The sequence below is a fragment of the Onychostoma macrolepis genome, chromosome 24 (genome assembly GCF_012432095.1).
Source record: "Onychostoma macrolepis isolate SWU-2019 chromosome 24, ASM1243209v1, whole genome shotgun sequence".
NCBI classification, from domain to species: domain Eukaryota; kingdom Metazoa; phylum Chordata; class Actinopteri; order Cypriniformes; family Cyprinidae; genus Onychostoma; species Onychostoma macrolepis.
The window spans coordinates 3,453,607-3,471,314 of record NC_081178.1 but is presented as its reverse complement, the minus strand read 5'-3'; the positions used below and the strand labels follow the sequence as shown (position 1 = coordinate 3,471,314).

The window sequence follows — 17,708 nt, the reverse complement described above, 5'->3', positions numbered from 1 at the left end:
ACAAGAAAGAATATGACCAATGCCACTTCTTGAAGTCTTTGACCAGCGCTATCAAGCTCTTACCCTGCGGTTGGGCGGGACCCTGTGCTGTGTCTGGCTATGAGGCAGGTGGTGCGATGGAGGCAGAGGAGGGACAGCATAAAAATGTGTTGGTGCCGCTCTCCTGTCTGTGTGGCCGCCGGCAGACAGGGGCGGCTCAGGCGCTGAGGTGTCGGGCGGAGGGGGGATGTCCTCGGGTCCAGGCACAGAAAGACTTCGAGACAGCTTCATAGTAGGAGGATGGAGATGTACCCTCTCCTCCTCGGTCACTCCTTTGGACAGAAGACATGCAGAACACAGTTACATAAACTGCACCTAGAATTACGATGCAACTGGACTGAAAAGAGATGGATTCAACACCTGTTGCATTTAAACCCACCCATGGATTTCTGACGCATCATCATAGCACGCTGAGTTGAATGGCCTGATGAAAACTGGGCTTGGTTATAACCATACCCAGACCCTGACGACATCATGCCAACACCTGATTGTTCAAGAGTTTGCTGTAAAAAAGGGAAAAGACTGAAGGGATGGAATATTTAGCACATTGAACGATGGTTCTACATCAGACAATCTTACAACTCTATTTGCACATAATAACTGCCTGTAAATGTACTTTTTTCAGCACCTGCAGCACAGAAGTGGTGTCACTCTTGCACTTATTACCAGGTGAAAAGCTTTACTACCATGACTGTGTAACAGCTAAGATAAGGCTAGCAAATGCAAGTGGACATACGAAGCAACATACTACAAAGAACCCTTTTACTCCCCCAAAACTGCTTTTTCAAAGCTGTGTATGTAACTCTTTTCAAGCATTTTTGTAGCTACTTTTTATTACAACAGTGGCTTTTAATGTCACACGCTATTGTGCACACATCTATACAGCTGAGCGAGCTGATGCAATAATCAAACAATCTCTCCCATACTTCTCTCTCATGTGTGAAAATGAACTGTTTTGTTCTGAACATTTCACCGATTCAAGTCTCTGTGCTGCATTTTTTTTTTTTTTTTTACGCCGAAATATTTAGCTTCATGCTGCTGTTCGTGCTGTTGTTTTTTAAGATGCTTATTAAAGTTTATGCTGATGATAAATGACAAAAGACATCATACTGACTGTAGTTTAAATTATGAGTAACTTGACTTCAAAAGTAGCTTCCTCAACACTGTCGAAACGCTGTTAATCAGAACAGAGATAATGAAACAGAGATGTTACCTCATTAGCGTTAAAGCCCTTGTTTCGTTCCTTCTTGCCCCCATGACCTCTGTGACCCTGAGAGTCTGATGTGCTAATTGTCTGCTGAGCAGCGGCTAGAATCTCGTCCAGCTTGTCTGGAAAATGAAAAGAGAAAACGAATATGCAATAAATCATGAAAACCTATTTTTTGCCTTTAGTCTTTTTATTTAGACTGGAGGTGAAACCATGTGCATATAATAATTTACATTAAATGTGAGATTCAAATGTGTGATGAAATATAATAAATGCAAAGGAAGGGTTTCTTACTAAGGGCCATTTGATAGACGCTCTTCTTCTTTTCTGGCGCTTGAGAGCTCTCTGTGTGATCTGAGCATAGAGAAAAACACATGCGAAAAATTAACACACAAATACACAGACAGCTTCACGTGTATCTGACCATAATGATCCTAATAAAAGCTTACAAAGAGCAAACACACATGCCAGAGAAACATTTGGGATTTCATCTATTGCTCTTAAAGTCATAATACATATTTCATCACCCGTACACATTTGAACTCTGACATTCACATACTCTTAAATGCAAAAACAAAACAAAACAAAGTCACCTGGTTTCTTTTTCCATGGTGAGGCAGCTGTAAAAGTAAGTGAGTAACATTAAATATGCATTAACGTTTTATAAGTGCATGTTTAACTGGACACTATGGGGACAATGTAACATTTCATATTTAGTTTAGTTTAGTTTTTTTATCATTTCAAATTATTCCCTTGCAACAGTACCAACACTGTCAATACACAGCAAGGATTTTTCTCAAGTTTGCAGTCTTCTTTCAGTTGTCATGGTAACAAACTAAGACAAAAACTGACAGCCAACAAACATTATAACATGTTTTCACTGTCGTTGACAAGAAACAAATTTCAGAACTAATACATGTAAGCCACATACAGTTGTTTATTATTTAAAATCTAGACTGATACTGACCGATAACTAATGAAACTATATAAATATTATATAAATATATTATATAAATTCATATGAATATTATTACATATTAACATATTATATAAATAATGAAACTAATGAATGACATTAATAACCTTGTAACATTTTATATGAGAAGACTAATCTAAAAGAATGCATTAAACGCTATTCAATATTTTGATAAGATTAAACAGTTCATTTCATAAAACCTTTTTAAGAAAAGATATATTTTACTCCTAAAACAGAAGAAACAAGAAATCATTTTTTGCTTAATGAAAATGAGGCCTGTTTTAGGACATTTTTTTTGTTTTGTTTTGTTTTTGCATTTTAAAGTAGTATTTATTCATTATGGTTGTGAAATACAAATACCGTATAAAAAATGTAAAAAAAAAAGTTAAAAAGAAAAAAGAACTGTACTATATTAGATTCTTATTAATGAGAGGCACTGATGAGAATAGCATGGAAAAGTCAATGTGAGGAAAAAAAGTAAAACATCTGACAAATGTGCTCAATTCTCATAAAATGACAATAAATTGAATGAATAAATAAATAAACACACACACACACACACATATATATATATATACTGTATATATATGCAACTTATCCTGAATAGTTTTTGTGAGATTCATTCTAAAATAATATAAATAATTATACTATTATTGTTATCATTTAAATTATTTAAAAAAATTATATGAATAATATAAAATGACACACCTTTCTCCACTGTGTGCAAAGAAGAGAGAAAGACAAAAAAACAAATTATTAGTCAAAATGACAACTGAATGCATGATTTGAGAGTTTTAGGACAGCAGTAAATGCTTTATAGACTAACATGCATTACATGTGTGTATATTATGTGTTTGTAAGACTGTACCCATCTCCTCCAATTCTGAAGTCATGGATTTGGAGCGCAGAGCTATAGCTGGAGGGGTCAACCGTTTGCTCTGCTGGGGAACTAAAGTGAGAGAGAGTGCTGTTAAATCAAATCAAAAACTGCCTGCAATGCCATTCATTCATACTCCCACAGACAAATCCACAGTAAAAACGCTCGCTGACCTTTCTTCTTAGGCACTTCCTCCATCTCAGGATTTCGCGCTACCATGACGACCTTCACCATCAGACTGTTCCCGCCCTGGCGAATCATGTTCACCACCTGCCTGTGACCCACCTTCACTACATTGATTCCATTCACCTGTGAAAATACAGCCATCAATAGTAACTTAAGATACATTGTAATAAATATAACCGTTCAAAAGTTTGGGGTCAGTACTTTTTATTTTTAAAGAAATGAATACTTTTATTCAGCAAGGATGCTTTACATTGATCAAAAGTGACAGAAAAGACACTTTCAATGTTACAAAAGATTCCATTTCAAACAAATGCTGTTCTTTTGAACTTTCTGTTCAAAAAAGCCTGTAAAATGTATCACACATATAATAATATATAGCAGCATAACTGTTTTCAACACTGATAATAATCAGAAATGTTTCTTGAGCAGCAAATCAGCATATTAGAATGATTTCTGGAGGATCATGTGACACTGAAGATTGGAGCAATGATGCTGAAAATTCAGCTTTGATCACAGGAATAAATTATATTTTACTATACAATGGGGCAAAAAAGTATTTAGTCAGCCACCAATTGTGCAAGTTCTCCCACTTAAAAAGATGAGAGAGGCCTGTAATTTTCATCATAGGTATACCTCAACTATGAGAGACAAAATGAGAAAAAAATCCAGAAAATCATATTGTAGGATTTTTTAAAAATTTATTTGCAAATTATGGCGGAAAATAAGTATTTGGTCAATAACAAAATTTCATCTCAATACTTTGTTATATACCCTTTGTTGGCAATAACAGAGGTCAAACGTTTTCTGTAAGTCTTCACAAGGTTTTCACACACTGTTGCTGGTATTTTGGCCCATTCCTCCATGCAGATCTCCTCTAGAGCAGTAATGTTTTGGGGCTGTCGCTGGGCAACACGGACTCCAAAGATTTTCGATGGGGTTGAGATCTGGAGACTGGCTAGGCCACTCCAGGACCTTGAAATGCTTCTTATGAAGCCACTCCTTCGTTGCCCGGGCGGTGTGTTTGGGATCATTGTCATGCTGAAAGACCCAGCCACGTTTCATCTTCAATGCCCTTGCTGATGGAAGGAGGTTTTCACTCAAAATCTCACGATACATGACTCCATTCATTCTTTCGTTTACACGGATCAGTCGTCCTGGTCCCTTTGCAGAAAAACAGCCCCAAAGCATGATGTTTCCACCCCCATGCTTCACAGTAGGTATGGTGTTCTTTGGATGCAACTCAGCATTCTTTCTCCTCCAAACACGACAAGTTGAATTTTTACCAAAAAGTTGTATTTTGGTTTCATCTGACCATATGACATTCTCCCAATCCTCTTCTGGATCATCCAAATGCTCTCTAGCAAACTCCAGACGGGCCGGACATGTACTGGCTTAAGCAGGGGGACACGTCTGGCACTGCAGGATTTGAGGCCTTTGTTACTTTGGTCCCAGCTCTCTGCAGGTCATTCACTAGGTCCCCGTGTGGTTCTGGGATTTTGCTCACAGTTCTTGTGATCATTTTGACCCCACGGGTGAGATCTTGCGTGGAGCCCCAGATCGAGGGAGATTATCAGTGGTCTTGTATGTCTTCCATTTTCTAATAATTGCTCCCACAGTTGATTTCTTCACACCAAGCTGCTTACCTATTGCAGATTCAGTCTTCCCAGCCTGGTGCAGGTCTACAATTTTGTTTCTGGTGTCCTTTGACAGCTCTTTGGTCTTGGCCATGGTGGAGTTTGGAGTTGGACTGTTTAATTTACCAATTAATTCTTTAAAAATCCTACAATGTGATTTTCATAGGTGACACCTATGATGAAAATTACAGGCCTCTCTCATCTTTTTAAGTGGGAGAACTTGCACTATTGGTGGCTGACTAAATACTTTTTTGCCCCACTGTATATTCACATAGAAAACAGTTATTTTGAAACGTAATAATATTTCACAATATTACTGTTTTAACTGTATTTTTAATCAAATGAGCAGAAGAGACTTTCCAAAAACATATAAAAAATCTTACCAACCCTTAACTTTTGAACGTATATATTCTAAATGTTCTATTTCTACAAAATGTTTAAATTCAATTGACTTTGAGAAAGATTAATGAAGATTGTTTTTGTTTTGTTTTTTTAAATAAAACTATATTTAACAATTATATAAGAATGGAAATTTGATTTGCAGTTTAAAGAAAGAGAGAGAAACAAAAGTGGGCGTCTTAAGCATTCTCATAAGACTTGATTCAAAATGATTCAACACGATTCAGGGCGGTGCGTCTGGAGATGCATCAATAAAAATATTTTTTTTCAATACCACGTAGTCAAGATGGCATATACAGAGAACACAAGATCCACGTCATCTTCTCTTCCAGAATCAAATTAAAGTAGGTAACACAAGTATCACAGTGAAGTTTATCACCTCCGTGTAGGTGTTAAGATTTGTTCAACACCTCACAGACTGGAGACTATACTGCTAAACTAGTTTTGGCTTTTGCAGCGATGCAGCATTCGGTCTGCTATAACTTTCAATGGCTCTCTATCTAATAAAAACTTGTTTTAATGGTTTGTTAAGAGTCTAAAACATGGTTGCATCAAAGGAGTCGACGTCTGGGCTAACCTCGATCAGGAAGTCCCCCATCCGCAGGCCGGACCGCCACGCGACGCCCCCCTCGTCGACAGACTCGAGGTACTGCAGAGCGGGGAAGGCTGGAGTCGGGCTGAACTCCTCCACGGGAGTCTGGGCTAGAGATCACAGATCACAATCACAGACGTGATCCGTCTATGTCATGCTGCGCTCGGTTATCAAACCAGAAAAGAGCTCGCTGATGTCCATCACTCACCTTTGGCCCCTCGGAGTACAAAACCAAAGCCTTCATTGTCTTTTTTCTGCAGAAGTACAGTTTTCTCTTTTATGATGTAGTCACTGCCAGAGAGAAAAGACAGGAATTCATGTGAAAGACTCACAGATACGCAGAAGTTCCTCTAAAGGGATCAAGTTTGGATCAGAAATATTGTGGTTAACTGAAACTATGTGAATAAATAAATACAATTATTTCACTAACTTTATTCAGTTCACTAACTTTATTCAGTTAGTTGCCAAGGCAACATTTCTCATTTTCATTTAGTTTAACATGATGTAAAATATATAGACATATGAATTATTTAATAATAATGTAAAATAAAAGTGGAAAATAAAAATAAAAATTACAAAAAAAAAAAAAAAAAACAATTATACAAACAACAAAAATTTGCTAAATTTTTAAGCTTGTTTTATCAACCTAGATTCATAATTAAGAAATTACTTGTCATTTGAGAATATCAACCTGAATCAGGGTTATTATTGTTAATTAAATCTAAAATCATTTTTTAAAATCATCAAAATGAGAAAAAAATGTCAACTTTTATATATATTTTTTTTAATTCAGTTATTTGGCAAGGAAACATTGCTAATTTTGATTTAGTGTAAATTTAAGTACTAATTTACTAGTACTTAAAATCAGAAACAAAAAATAAAAACCAACAAATATATAAATAAAAATTAATTAATAAAAACATTAACAAAAAAGTTATAGTTAATCTACAACCATTAAAAAAAAAAAATTGTATAAAACAACACTCCACTGAATCCACTGGAAAATCTAGCTGTTTTGGAACATGGCAGACAATTTCTTGCCATTTTGGGCCGGTAGTCATCTTGGACCAGCAGCAAAAGAGCTATAGTTTGAAGTGGTTAAGATTTATGTAAAACTGTAACTAGTAAACCAGGTCATATCTGGATTTCATAAACTAATGGCCAGCTTGGACCAATCAGAAATGTGCTACCATGTTCCAAAACACAGCTACTAGCTGAAGCTCAAAAACAGAAATGATTCTGAAATGTCATTTATGTTGGGTTTACGGTAGCAATTGTAGTAACTATGGTATTTTAGCAGACACTATGGTTACCATGGTGAGCGTATATGGGGGTTTGTAGACGTGTGCAGCTAGTTCAGTGCAAAGACAATGACAGTTACGGCCTAGCATTGTGTTTTATCAGCTCAGCTCTTATTATGAACATATGCTCTGACTGCGATATCAATGCAAAGTATGATGCTTGAAACACAAACGCCACAATGGCAGGCACAATGTAAGGCCAGTACTTAGTAACTTGCTAAAGAATTGACACACAGATTAACTGCAAGACATTCAGATTCTAAATATGTTTTGGTTGAGGAAATGTTAAAATTGGCAGTTTGCTTAATGCAAGTCGAGCATAAGCCTGCACCAGTAAAGTCATTTTAAGAACATTTGTTGATAACATGTACACAACCTTTATCATGTAATCCAAAACTTCGGGTGCAAAAATGAGCTTTACATCAGCCTATGTTGACTAAAATGGTTCTTAATTCACTAAATCTACAAAACAAGGACTTTATTATGTCTCTTTTTTTATGAACTGAATCAGTTGTGATACTGCAGTCCTTGTTTTCTTCCACGGTCATACTGATAAGTTCCCCATGATCCTGGAGATCCATCATGGAAACAGCACAGAAATACCGACGACCCACAGAATTGGCAAGCACAGGGTTTAACGTTATCTAACAACAAAGGGAAAACAGGGAAAATATTGTGATGCATAATGATGATACGTCTGGACCGAGCAACCATCCGTTTAAATGCATGCATATGCATCATTATACTCTGTTTAAAATTATTTTTTCAAAGTTGTTAACAGAGTATTGTAGAGTATTGAAACACTACATAAGTTTTTCTACTTCAAAATGCCACGTTTCATTCAATGTGTTACTTGCCACTTCTTAGTTCTTATTTGTTAAATTTACTAGCAATATCTGAGTGAAAATTGTAAACGTGACACCAAATTATTTTCAACTAACAGTACTGGGTAGTAACTGATTACATGTAATCTGGATTACATAATAAATTTATATTACATTTTAAAATGCTTATAATCAGATTACAGTTACTTTTTATGGATTATGTATTATTCTTTTTAATTTTACATTTCTATGATTTAATTAGATATCATTTTTTCATCTACTCATAAACCATCTGCAGCTATTTCATTTGCCCCAGTTTGGGAAACCCTGGAGTAATGTAATGTTCAATGCATTTCTTGATGTTGATAACAAAGAATGGAATATATATTATTTCTCTGTGCTTTTTATAACAATAACTCAAATTCAAACTTCAAATCTATAAACAAGTTAGGTCAAAAGTAATCTAAAAGTAATCCAAAAGTAGTCAGAATACAATACCTAAAATTAGTCATCTAGATTACATTACTGAATACAATTTTCACCATGTAATTTGTAACCATTACAATTTGTAAGTAATCTATACATCACTATAGATTATACTTTATACTAGTTATATAGCTAATTATGAGCTAAATAGCAAAACCCTCCTACAAATGAAAAATGTTTACAATTTTACAATGAACAAAATCTGAATTTCTCCAACCAAATACAAATGCAGATTTCTTTTAATAGATTAATAGACTTACATAAAACGAATTAGAAAACACTTATGATGAACCCAAACCAAATGCCTATCACAATAGAAAACATTTACAATTGCAGAATAGCGAAATCTGATAGGTTTAGTCAAATTTAGCACATATTTCTGCAACATTTGATCAATCCAGGAACATCACAACACGTTAAAATATTAATACTCAGATTAGCAGTGATGGAAAACTAAAACAAGTTCAATTTCTGTAACTAAAGAAGATTACTATTTAATACCTTTAACTTCAGCTAAACATTTGTTTTTTTTTTCTGAAGTTTTCATTTACAAAATCCTCACATGACAAGTTCACCCATTCTCTAGAAGCTGATCCATCTCAAATTTTAAACCAACCCAACAGCAGCATTTTCCTACTTTTAACAGCATCAACACATCGCATCTGTGTTGGAATAAAATATTGTGAGGTATAAATGACAAATAGCAGCCAACTGTTTAAACGCACAAATGCGATCACATATACACTTCATCTGTTTCACATCACAAATGCATCACTATACAATATTGTGGTATCACATACTTACTTAACTAACAGACTTCTATAAAGCTCATTTTAAATGAACTCAACTCAAAACCTACTACAAAAGAAAACTTAAAAATGTAAGAAAACGTACTGATGCCATATTTGTGAGAATTACAACATGCAAACAAATTAATATTCAGATTATCAGCAATGGAAAACCAAAGTAAGTTCAGTTTTCGCCACTGAAGAAGATTGTAATTTAACACCTTTATCTTGAGCTGAACGCTTTCCTTTTTTATTGCAATTATGATATCATTACAAAATCCTCACATGACAAGTTTGCCCATTTTCTAGAAGTTGATCCGTCTCAAATTTTAATCCAAACCGGCAGCAGCATTTTCCTACTTAGATGCCGTTCTCAACGGCATTACATATCGCATCTGTGCAGGAATGACAGCGGGAATGATAGTGATGCATAAATGACGATACGCCAGCAAGACTCACACACGTTCATGCCGTATTTGATCAACCCCGCAGCATCTCAACTTTCTATGATGTACTGTGTGTTTCACACACACATACATACACCCATAGTGACTCATACCCTTTCAATGACTCAAAAACACACATACATGTCACATGAACTCATTTACAACACTAACACACACAGCAAAAAAATGTTTTCTAACGTGTCGCCGCCGTATGTACAATGACAGCCACATTCACGACTCAAATACACACGTATAGACACATATATACACACACACACACACTGTAAGAGAGAGAGGGATCTGATTTACGATAAACTGTACACACACGCACACACACATACAGATGATATACACTGTATATGAAAACATTGATTCTGCTTAACAGTCTGTCTGCTACCTCTTCAGAGCATCCATCTGCCTCTCTCGCTCTCTCTCGCTCTCTCTCTCTCTCTCCGCAGCGACAATAAAAGAACGGAGCAGCCGATACCTGTAAATGAACCAGACGCTGCGGTTCTGGGGACCGAGCGAGGGCCATGAGGATGAGAGGGAGAGAGGGAGAGACAGGTCTTTCTCTCCGTATCCCCCCATTGCCATGTCCCCCCCTCCTCGGAGTCCTCCTCCTCCTCTCCGGCCCCTCGTCTCTCAGCGCGCGCACAGCCAGAGGAGGAGAGGAGGAGAGAGAGAGAGAGAGAGAGAGAGCGAGAGAGAGAGAGACACCGAGCAAAGCGAGACCCTACACGCTTGAGAACGAGGGAGGAGGAGGGAGAGAGAGAGAGAGAGAGAAAGGGAGGGTTTAACAGAGCTCACATTCAGTCACTGCGACATTCAGAGAGAGACAGAACGAGGAGGGGTTGTGTGAAAAAAAGAGGAGGGAGAGAACGAAAGAAACGAGTGTGGGAGAGAAACATGCTTTAAAGGAATAGTTCACTCGAACACCAGAATCCTGTGCTCGTTTCAAACCTGTGCGATTCTCTTTCTAACGTGGAACGTGAAAGGAGATGTTTAGCTGAACGTTCATGCTGCTCTGTTCCATATAATGAAAGCATACAGTGAGCTGCTATAGTCAAGCTCCGTAAATGACATACAGTAATGTGGCCTACTGAACTCATGAAGTGCAGACAGAAATGTAGCATTTGCATTCATGCAGTTGGCAGACGCTTTTATCCAAAGTGCCTTGCATTGCATTAACGGTACATATTTTAAGTAGAAATGCATGCATTGCCTGGAAATCGAACCCATTTCATTGCAAACGTCATGCTACAGGAATGCTCAATTTTAATTGATAAATTTTCCTATTGCAACAGGTTTGATGGCAGTGATGCCAAAAGTAATTTCTTGCAAGCTTCTGGTTTCTGGTTACAGTTTTTGTTGCAGACATAAAGGGCCAAAAACAGCATAAAATTATCTCAAATTACATATGTGACCCTGGAGCACAAAACCAGTCATAAGTAGCACAGGTATATTTGTAGCAATGGGTCAAAATGGTCAAAATGATCAATTTTTCTTTTATGCCAATAATCATTAGGATATTTAGTATATGTTCCATGAAGATGTTTTGTAAATTTCCCCACTTAATTTTTTATTAGTAATATGCATTTCTAAGAACGACATTTAGACAACTTTAAAGGTGATTTTCTTAATATTTAGAATTTTTTTTTTTTTTGCACACTCAGATTTTCAAATAGTTGTATTTCGGCCAAATATTGTCCTATCCTAACAAACCATACATCAATGGAAACTTTATTTATTCAACTTCACAAATTGACCCTTATGACTGGTTTTGTGGCCTCCTGAAGTCACACGACAGTGTTGCATCAGGAGCAGACTGAAATTGCATTGCATGCATTGCCTGGGAATTGAATTGCATTGCAAACATCATGCTCTATTGTATGAGCTACAGAAATTCTTCATTTTAATTCATCATTTTTTCTATCATGGCAGGTTTGATGTCAGTGATGATGAAAGAAACCTCTTGATAGCTTCTGGTTTCTGGTTACAGTCTTTGTTGTAGACAAAAAGGGCCAGAAACACCATAAAAATATCTCAAATGGAATATACTGTGGCCTCGTGAAGTCTTCTGATAGCTTTGCATGAGAAGAAGACAGAACTTCAACATTTATATTTATTTATGCATTTGGCAGACACTTTCATCCAAAGTGACTAATATTGCACTCAAGGTACATCTTTTTTATAAAAATACATGCATTGCCTGGGAATGGAACCCATTTCATAACAAATATATTTTTTTATTGTTTGAGCTACAAGAATGCTTCATATGAATTGATAATTTTTCCTATCATGGCAGGTTTGACGTCACTGACACTGACAATGGGTTCAGTCTATTTTTGTTGTAGACAAAAAGAGCCAAAAACCACCATTAAAAAAGTCAATACTATAGCTTTGCATGATGAGCCGACCAAAATTTAACATTTACATTTATGCATTTGACGGATGCTTTTATTCAAAGTGACTAAAGGTACACATTTTATATAAAAATGCCTGCATTCCCTAATAATTAAACAGTAACGATCTACTGTTTGTGCTGTTGGAATGCTTAATTTAAATGGTTAAGCATTGATCATTTTTCCTAAAGCAACAGGTTTAGTGTCAATGATGCCAAAAGCCTTTTCTTGGATGCCACAAGAACATGCAGCAAGAATATAGTAATATAATGACTCAACTGCTTTTATGATGGTGCTTTTCTGGCCTTGACAGCTCTGGGTTACAGTCTATTTTTGATGCTGATAAAAAGAGCCGTAACACACCATAAAAGTCTTTAAAAGTAGCACAGCACATCTGTGCTGCAATCTTTCAAAGAAATTAATCAGTAAGGACGCATTACATTGATCAAAAGACATTTATAATGTTACAAAAGATATACATTTCAAATAAATACAGTTCTTTTAAACTTTCTATTCTTAAAAAAATCTTTATCATGGTTTCCACAAAATTACGAAGAACCGTTTTCAACATTGATAATAATCAGAAATGTTTCTTGAGCAGCAAATTTAGCACATTAAAATGATTTCTGAAGGATCATGTGACACTGAATACTGGTGTAATGATGCTGAAAATACAGCATTGCATCACAGAAATAAATGACATTTTAACAGATATTCACATAGAAAACAGTTATTTTCAATTGCAATAATATTTCACTTTTTTTTACTCTTTTATTGTTATTTTTGATCAAAGATATGCAGCCTCGGTGAGCAGAAGAGACTTCTTTTAAAAACATTGAAAAATCTTTCTTAAAAAATCTTTTAGATTCTTCAAAAATAATAAAACAATAACAGCTTGAGGTTTGGAATTACACAAGGGTGACTTAATAATGACAGAATTTTCATTTTTTGGGCGATCTATTCCTTTCATACAGAACCGGCGATAAATTGTGGGATTTTGATGAGTGGGTGAGAGATGCGAGCGGATACTGGTGTTCACCGCACACACTCGGCCTGCATGGCAACAGATGATCAAGACAGCTTATATGTGCACGGACACACACACACACACACACACACACCCACACCCATGCATACATGCACAAACACACAACACAACGTATGCACACAATTATACATATCCACGGCAAACCGAGCCGTTTCAGCTGATGCCCGGTGCGTGAGAGAGAGACAGATCAGAGACAAGAGAGCGGCAGCAGAGAGACAGCAGCGGCTCACACCGCATGTGTTAATATTCCACATGAGAGCCACAGATCCAAACATTGTTGTGTAATTTTTTGAAAGTGGCTGTGACATTTGCATACCCGTCTAGTGGAGGCAGAGACTCGCGTTTTGCACCTGCCAGCAGCCGCTAATCTTTTTTGTGGTGAATCCATTTGACCAAAACCCATCAATAGATTTCACTGGATCAACATGTACAGTTTAATTTATACTTACTCACACACTTTATCACACAACCAAGCTAGAAAAGCCATTTGTAATATAGAAGCACGGCACAACTGTGACACCACTTTAGGTTTAACATGATTTTAGTTCAGTTTTTAACATATATATTATATTATCATAGAGAGTTGGAAGTTATTTTTACAGTACCTTTTAGAAATTATGGAATATTAACTAATAGTTTGGGGGCACTAAGATTTTTTTTATTATTATTATTATTACTTTTAGCAAAGATGCAGATATTAAATTGATCAAAAGTGACAGTAATTACATTTATAATGTTACAAATGATTTTTTTATTTCAAATAAATGCAGTTCTTTTGAACTTTCTATTCATCAAAAAATCCTGGAAAAAATATTTATCATGGTTTACACAAATATATGAAGCAGCACAACTTTTATCAACATGGATAATAATCAGAAATGTTTCTTGAGCAGCAAATCAGCATATTAGAATGATTTCTGAAGGATCATGTGACACTGAACACTGGAGTAATGATGCTGAAAATTCAGCATTGCATCACAGAAATAAATTATATTTTAAAATATATTCAAATAGAAAACAGTTATTTTAAATTGTTATAATATTTTACAATATAACTGCATAAAATGTAGCCTTAAAAACATAAAAAACACATCAACCCCAAACATTTATATTGTATAATATATAAGTGTATGTGTGTGTACATATAAATGCGTCATTAAAAATTTAATTAAATTGTTCATTAAATATAGAACAATTTTAAATAACATTTAAATGAACAGATTATATAAATTAAATAGATAAATGTTTACATTTTTAAATTTAAATATTCAATTGTTTTTAAAATTTGAACAATTGGATTCAGATTCCATACTGTTCCCACCTGGGCACTTCAAGACCGTCATACGTTCCTACTGTGTAATGACGAAACAACTTCCTCTTCGCCTTCTCACTGCGGCTCTCTGAAACACACACACACACACACACACAGTCCGACTGTTAGCACATGTAGGCGTGTATATCTGTGTAAGTGGAAGTGTGATGTATTCAAATTGATGTGATTTTGCATATTCGTGTGCTGTGCGCATGAAGATTATGTGAGTAGTCAAATCACCACAGGCAAAAGCTCTTGGGGACATCCTCAAAAAAGAGAAAAGACCCATAAAGGATTCATAAAGAAATGAAATGATTCACCATTGTGTTTTAGGATTACAGTTTGTTGACAGTTATTACATATAGCTTCATTTAGGTAGAACAGAAGTCCACATCTTTCATAGATCAGGAGAACTGGATTCTCAGTTACACTGTATTTCAAGTATCAATTCAGATATTTCTCCTATTCCTTCTATTGTCAAAAATGATCAGATGCCTTAAGGAAAACATTCGCTTTTATAAGAGCTGTCAACCGGTACAAACCTGTAAAACCAGAGACTTGGGCTTTACACATTTATTTTTGAACGATCAAAGGACTTAAATAAAGGCTAATTTATTTGTGCTGTATCTCGTTGTTATCTAAGAGACACAGCTGAGATATTACGGAGAGCTGAGGTGTGATTTGTATGCAGTACCTGTTTGCTGTTCCTGGTTTTGGGGCAGCACCTCTTCTACGCAGTCAGCAGGAAACCAGCCTGTGCGGCCCTTTACTGTTCCTTCCCAGAATCCCCCTTCACCTACACTCAACACTGAGAGTGTTTGACAGCTTTAATAAACCTTAAATATTCAAATGTTTATATTAAATTGAAGAGAATGGCATAAAAAGACTTCTGACCTTTGACCTTGTCCCCTTTGCTGAGGCTGATTTCGCGCTCACCGTGAGCGGAGTGAGAACGCGTCGCCACAAACACGCGACCCGGAACAGCGCTGTAGAGACGTTTCCTCTGACCTCCTCTGCAACAGACACAAAAACACACAGACCGCCCCGTGCTGTTACTGTTTGCTAAAATAAACCTATTAAGAGTCATTTTCAGTGATCGAAAATAAAGCTGAAATAAAATTAAATAAATATTAGATTCAAAACTTAAAACTTACTTTTATTTATTTTAGTTATTCAATATAAATTAAACCTATATAGAAAAAAGTGACAAAAAATACAACTGTCTTAAACTTCTACTAAAACTACACAGAAATTAAAAATATACTGAAAATGACTAAATCTTAAACTACTACTAAAATTTCTAAAACTAATACTGAAATAAATTAAAGCTACACAGAAATATTACAAAAACTAATGAAAATGAGAAAAATGCATAACAAATTAAGATTTTAGCAATGGAAATAAATGTTTTAAGCTGAAGGACTAAAATAACTACAACTAAAACTGAAATAAATATAACAGAAAGCTAAATAGAAGTATAAAGAAATACTGAACATATAGAACGTAAAGAAAATGACTAAACATAACGATCTTAAACTACTATTAAAAATTCTAAAACTAATACTGAAATAAATATCAATTAAAGCTATACAGAAATGTTACAAAAACTAATAAAAATGACAAGAACTCATAATAAATTTAATTTAAACTGTAGAAAAGCTCATTTAAAATGTCAATAAATATATAAAAAAACAAATACATAATACTCAAATAACACTGGGACAGACAGAAGAATACAGAATACACTAATGTGAACATACAGGCAAAAAGTTGTATTCCATCCAAAGTAATAAAAAATAGTGTAGGCGGGCGACTTTGTGCGTTAGTGCCAATGAATAATGTTGGCTCGGCTTTGTTTAATAGGGTAAGTTTCCAAGGATTTGGTGCAGGAATGTGATTGTAATAACTCCTTAGTATTTGGATCTCATCCATTATTGAACACCGTGGGACCAAACCCTCATACAAAATCATTATTTCAAGGATGTTACCAAAATTTCAAGACTGGCTGGACCAAGCGGAAAAGCAAAGGTTTAAAAATCTACTTCTTGTCTGAATAAACTTCAAATGTACTACTGTATAGATGCCATAGAGCGAATGTTTTATGATGATTGATTCTTGTACACAGCAGAAAGTGTTTGTTTCTAAGCCACTGAGTAAGAATTAACTCAGTATGGCAGTGGCGCTTTGGCCAGCAGCCGAACAGAGCAAATCACGACGTGCAAAATAGTGAGTCAGAGCTTCTGTAATGTACCATAAGAGAGCAACAGAAATCAACGCTGACAGTTTAACATACAAAAACACCACAATGATAGAGGTAAGGATCTAAACGAGTATTTACACTTGAAATTTGTCCATTTAATCACTGATATATTTTTGGTTATCAGTGCAAGTGGTTTTGCTGTAAAGTCCCCCTGATGTTCACGCACTACTGAACAGCTAATGTGAAGTGAAACCGTCTCAAACACTATAAGCTAAAATACAGTACATTCTCAGAAATAAAGGTACAAAAGCCGTCACTGGGGCGGTACCTTTTCAAAAGGTACACTTTTGTAACTATTAGGTTCAAATACGTACACTTTAAGTACTGATGTGTACCTTTAAGGTACCAAAATAGACCCTTTAGGTACAAAAGTGTACCTTTTGAAAAGGCACTGCCCCAGTGACAGCTTTTGTATCTTTATTTCTGAGAGTGTATGAAGGATCTCAAAACAAAACGTCTAGCTCACATTTTGCCCCAAAAGAAAAAGAAAGAAAAAGAAAGAAAAAGATTTTGCCTAAAATATAATTTAAAAAAAAATACAAAAAATAAAAATTAAACCTATTTTCAGCTGAAATATATATATATATATATTTTTTTTTTTTATTAAATTAAATTTACTATATTACTATAATACAGTGTTTTTTGTTGTTTGCTTCTTTAGAATTCAATTAATTAAAGGCAATACAACAGAAAATTTTAATTAAATTAAATTAAAAGCAATATAACAGATATTAAAAATTATAAAAATGTAAAATTAAAATACATACTTCTAAAATGAAAACAATTAAGATAAAACACTATTTGTTTACATGCATGTCATGTGACCATTAACCAACATCTGAGAACCGCAAACATGTGTTGTTAAATAACTGAATTTATTGATGTTACATTATTTTATATTACATAATGTTTAAACATTATTTAATGTTTC

The 17,708-nt window shown here is 35.2% G+C and overlaps 1 protein-coding gene across 1 annotated transcript in view; it reads right to left on the bottom strand.

Annotated features, from left to right (window-relative positions):
- Positions 1-17,708, bottom strand: part of LOC131533808 (SH3 and multiple ankyrin repeat domains protein 1) — a 53,167-nt gene that overhangs the window by 8,375 nt on the left and 27,084 nt on the right. Inside the window, exons 13-24 of the mRNA XM_058766262.1 lie at positions 15,412-15,530; positions 15,212-15,325; positions 14,527-14,605; positions 6,119-6,201; positions 5,896-6,020; positions 3,273-3,408; positions 3,091-3,171; positions 1,840-1,866; positions 1,541-1,600; positions 1,253-1,368; positions 419-542; positions 64-311 (exon numbers count right to left, since the gene is read on the bottom strand). Coding sequence (XP_058622245.1) covers positions 64-311; positions 419-542; positions 1,253-1,368; positions 1,541-1,600; positions 1,840-1,866; positions 3,091-3,171; positions 3,273-3,408; positions 5,896-6,020; positions 6,119-6,201; positions 14,527-14,605; positions 15,212-15,325; positions 15,412-15,530 — 1,312 coding nt within the window. The remainder of the gene's footprint in view (positions 1-63; positions 312-418; positions 543-1,252; positions 1,369-1,540; positions 1,601-1,839; positions 1,867-3,090; positions 3,172-3,272; positions 3,409-5,895; positions 6,021-6,118; positions 6,202-14,526; positions 14,606-15,211; positions 15,326-15,411; positions 15,531-17,708) is intronic.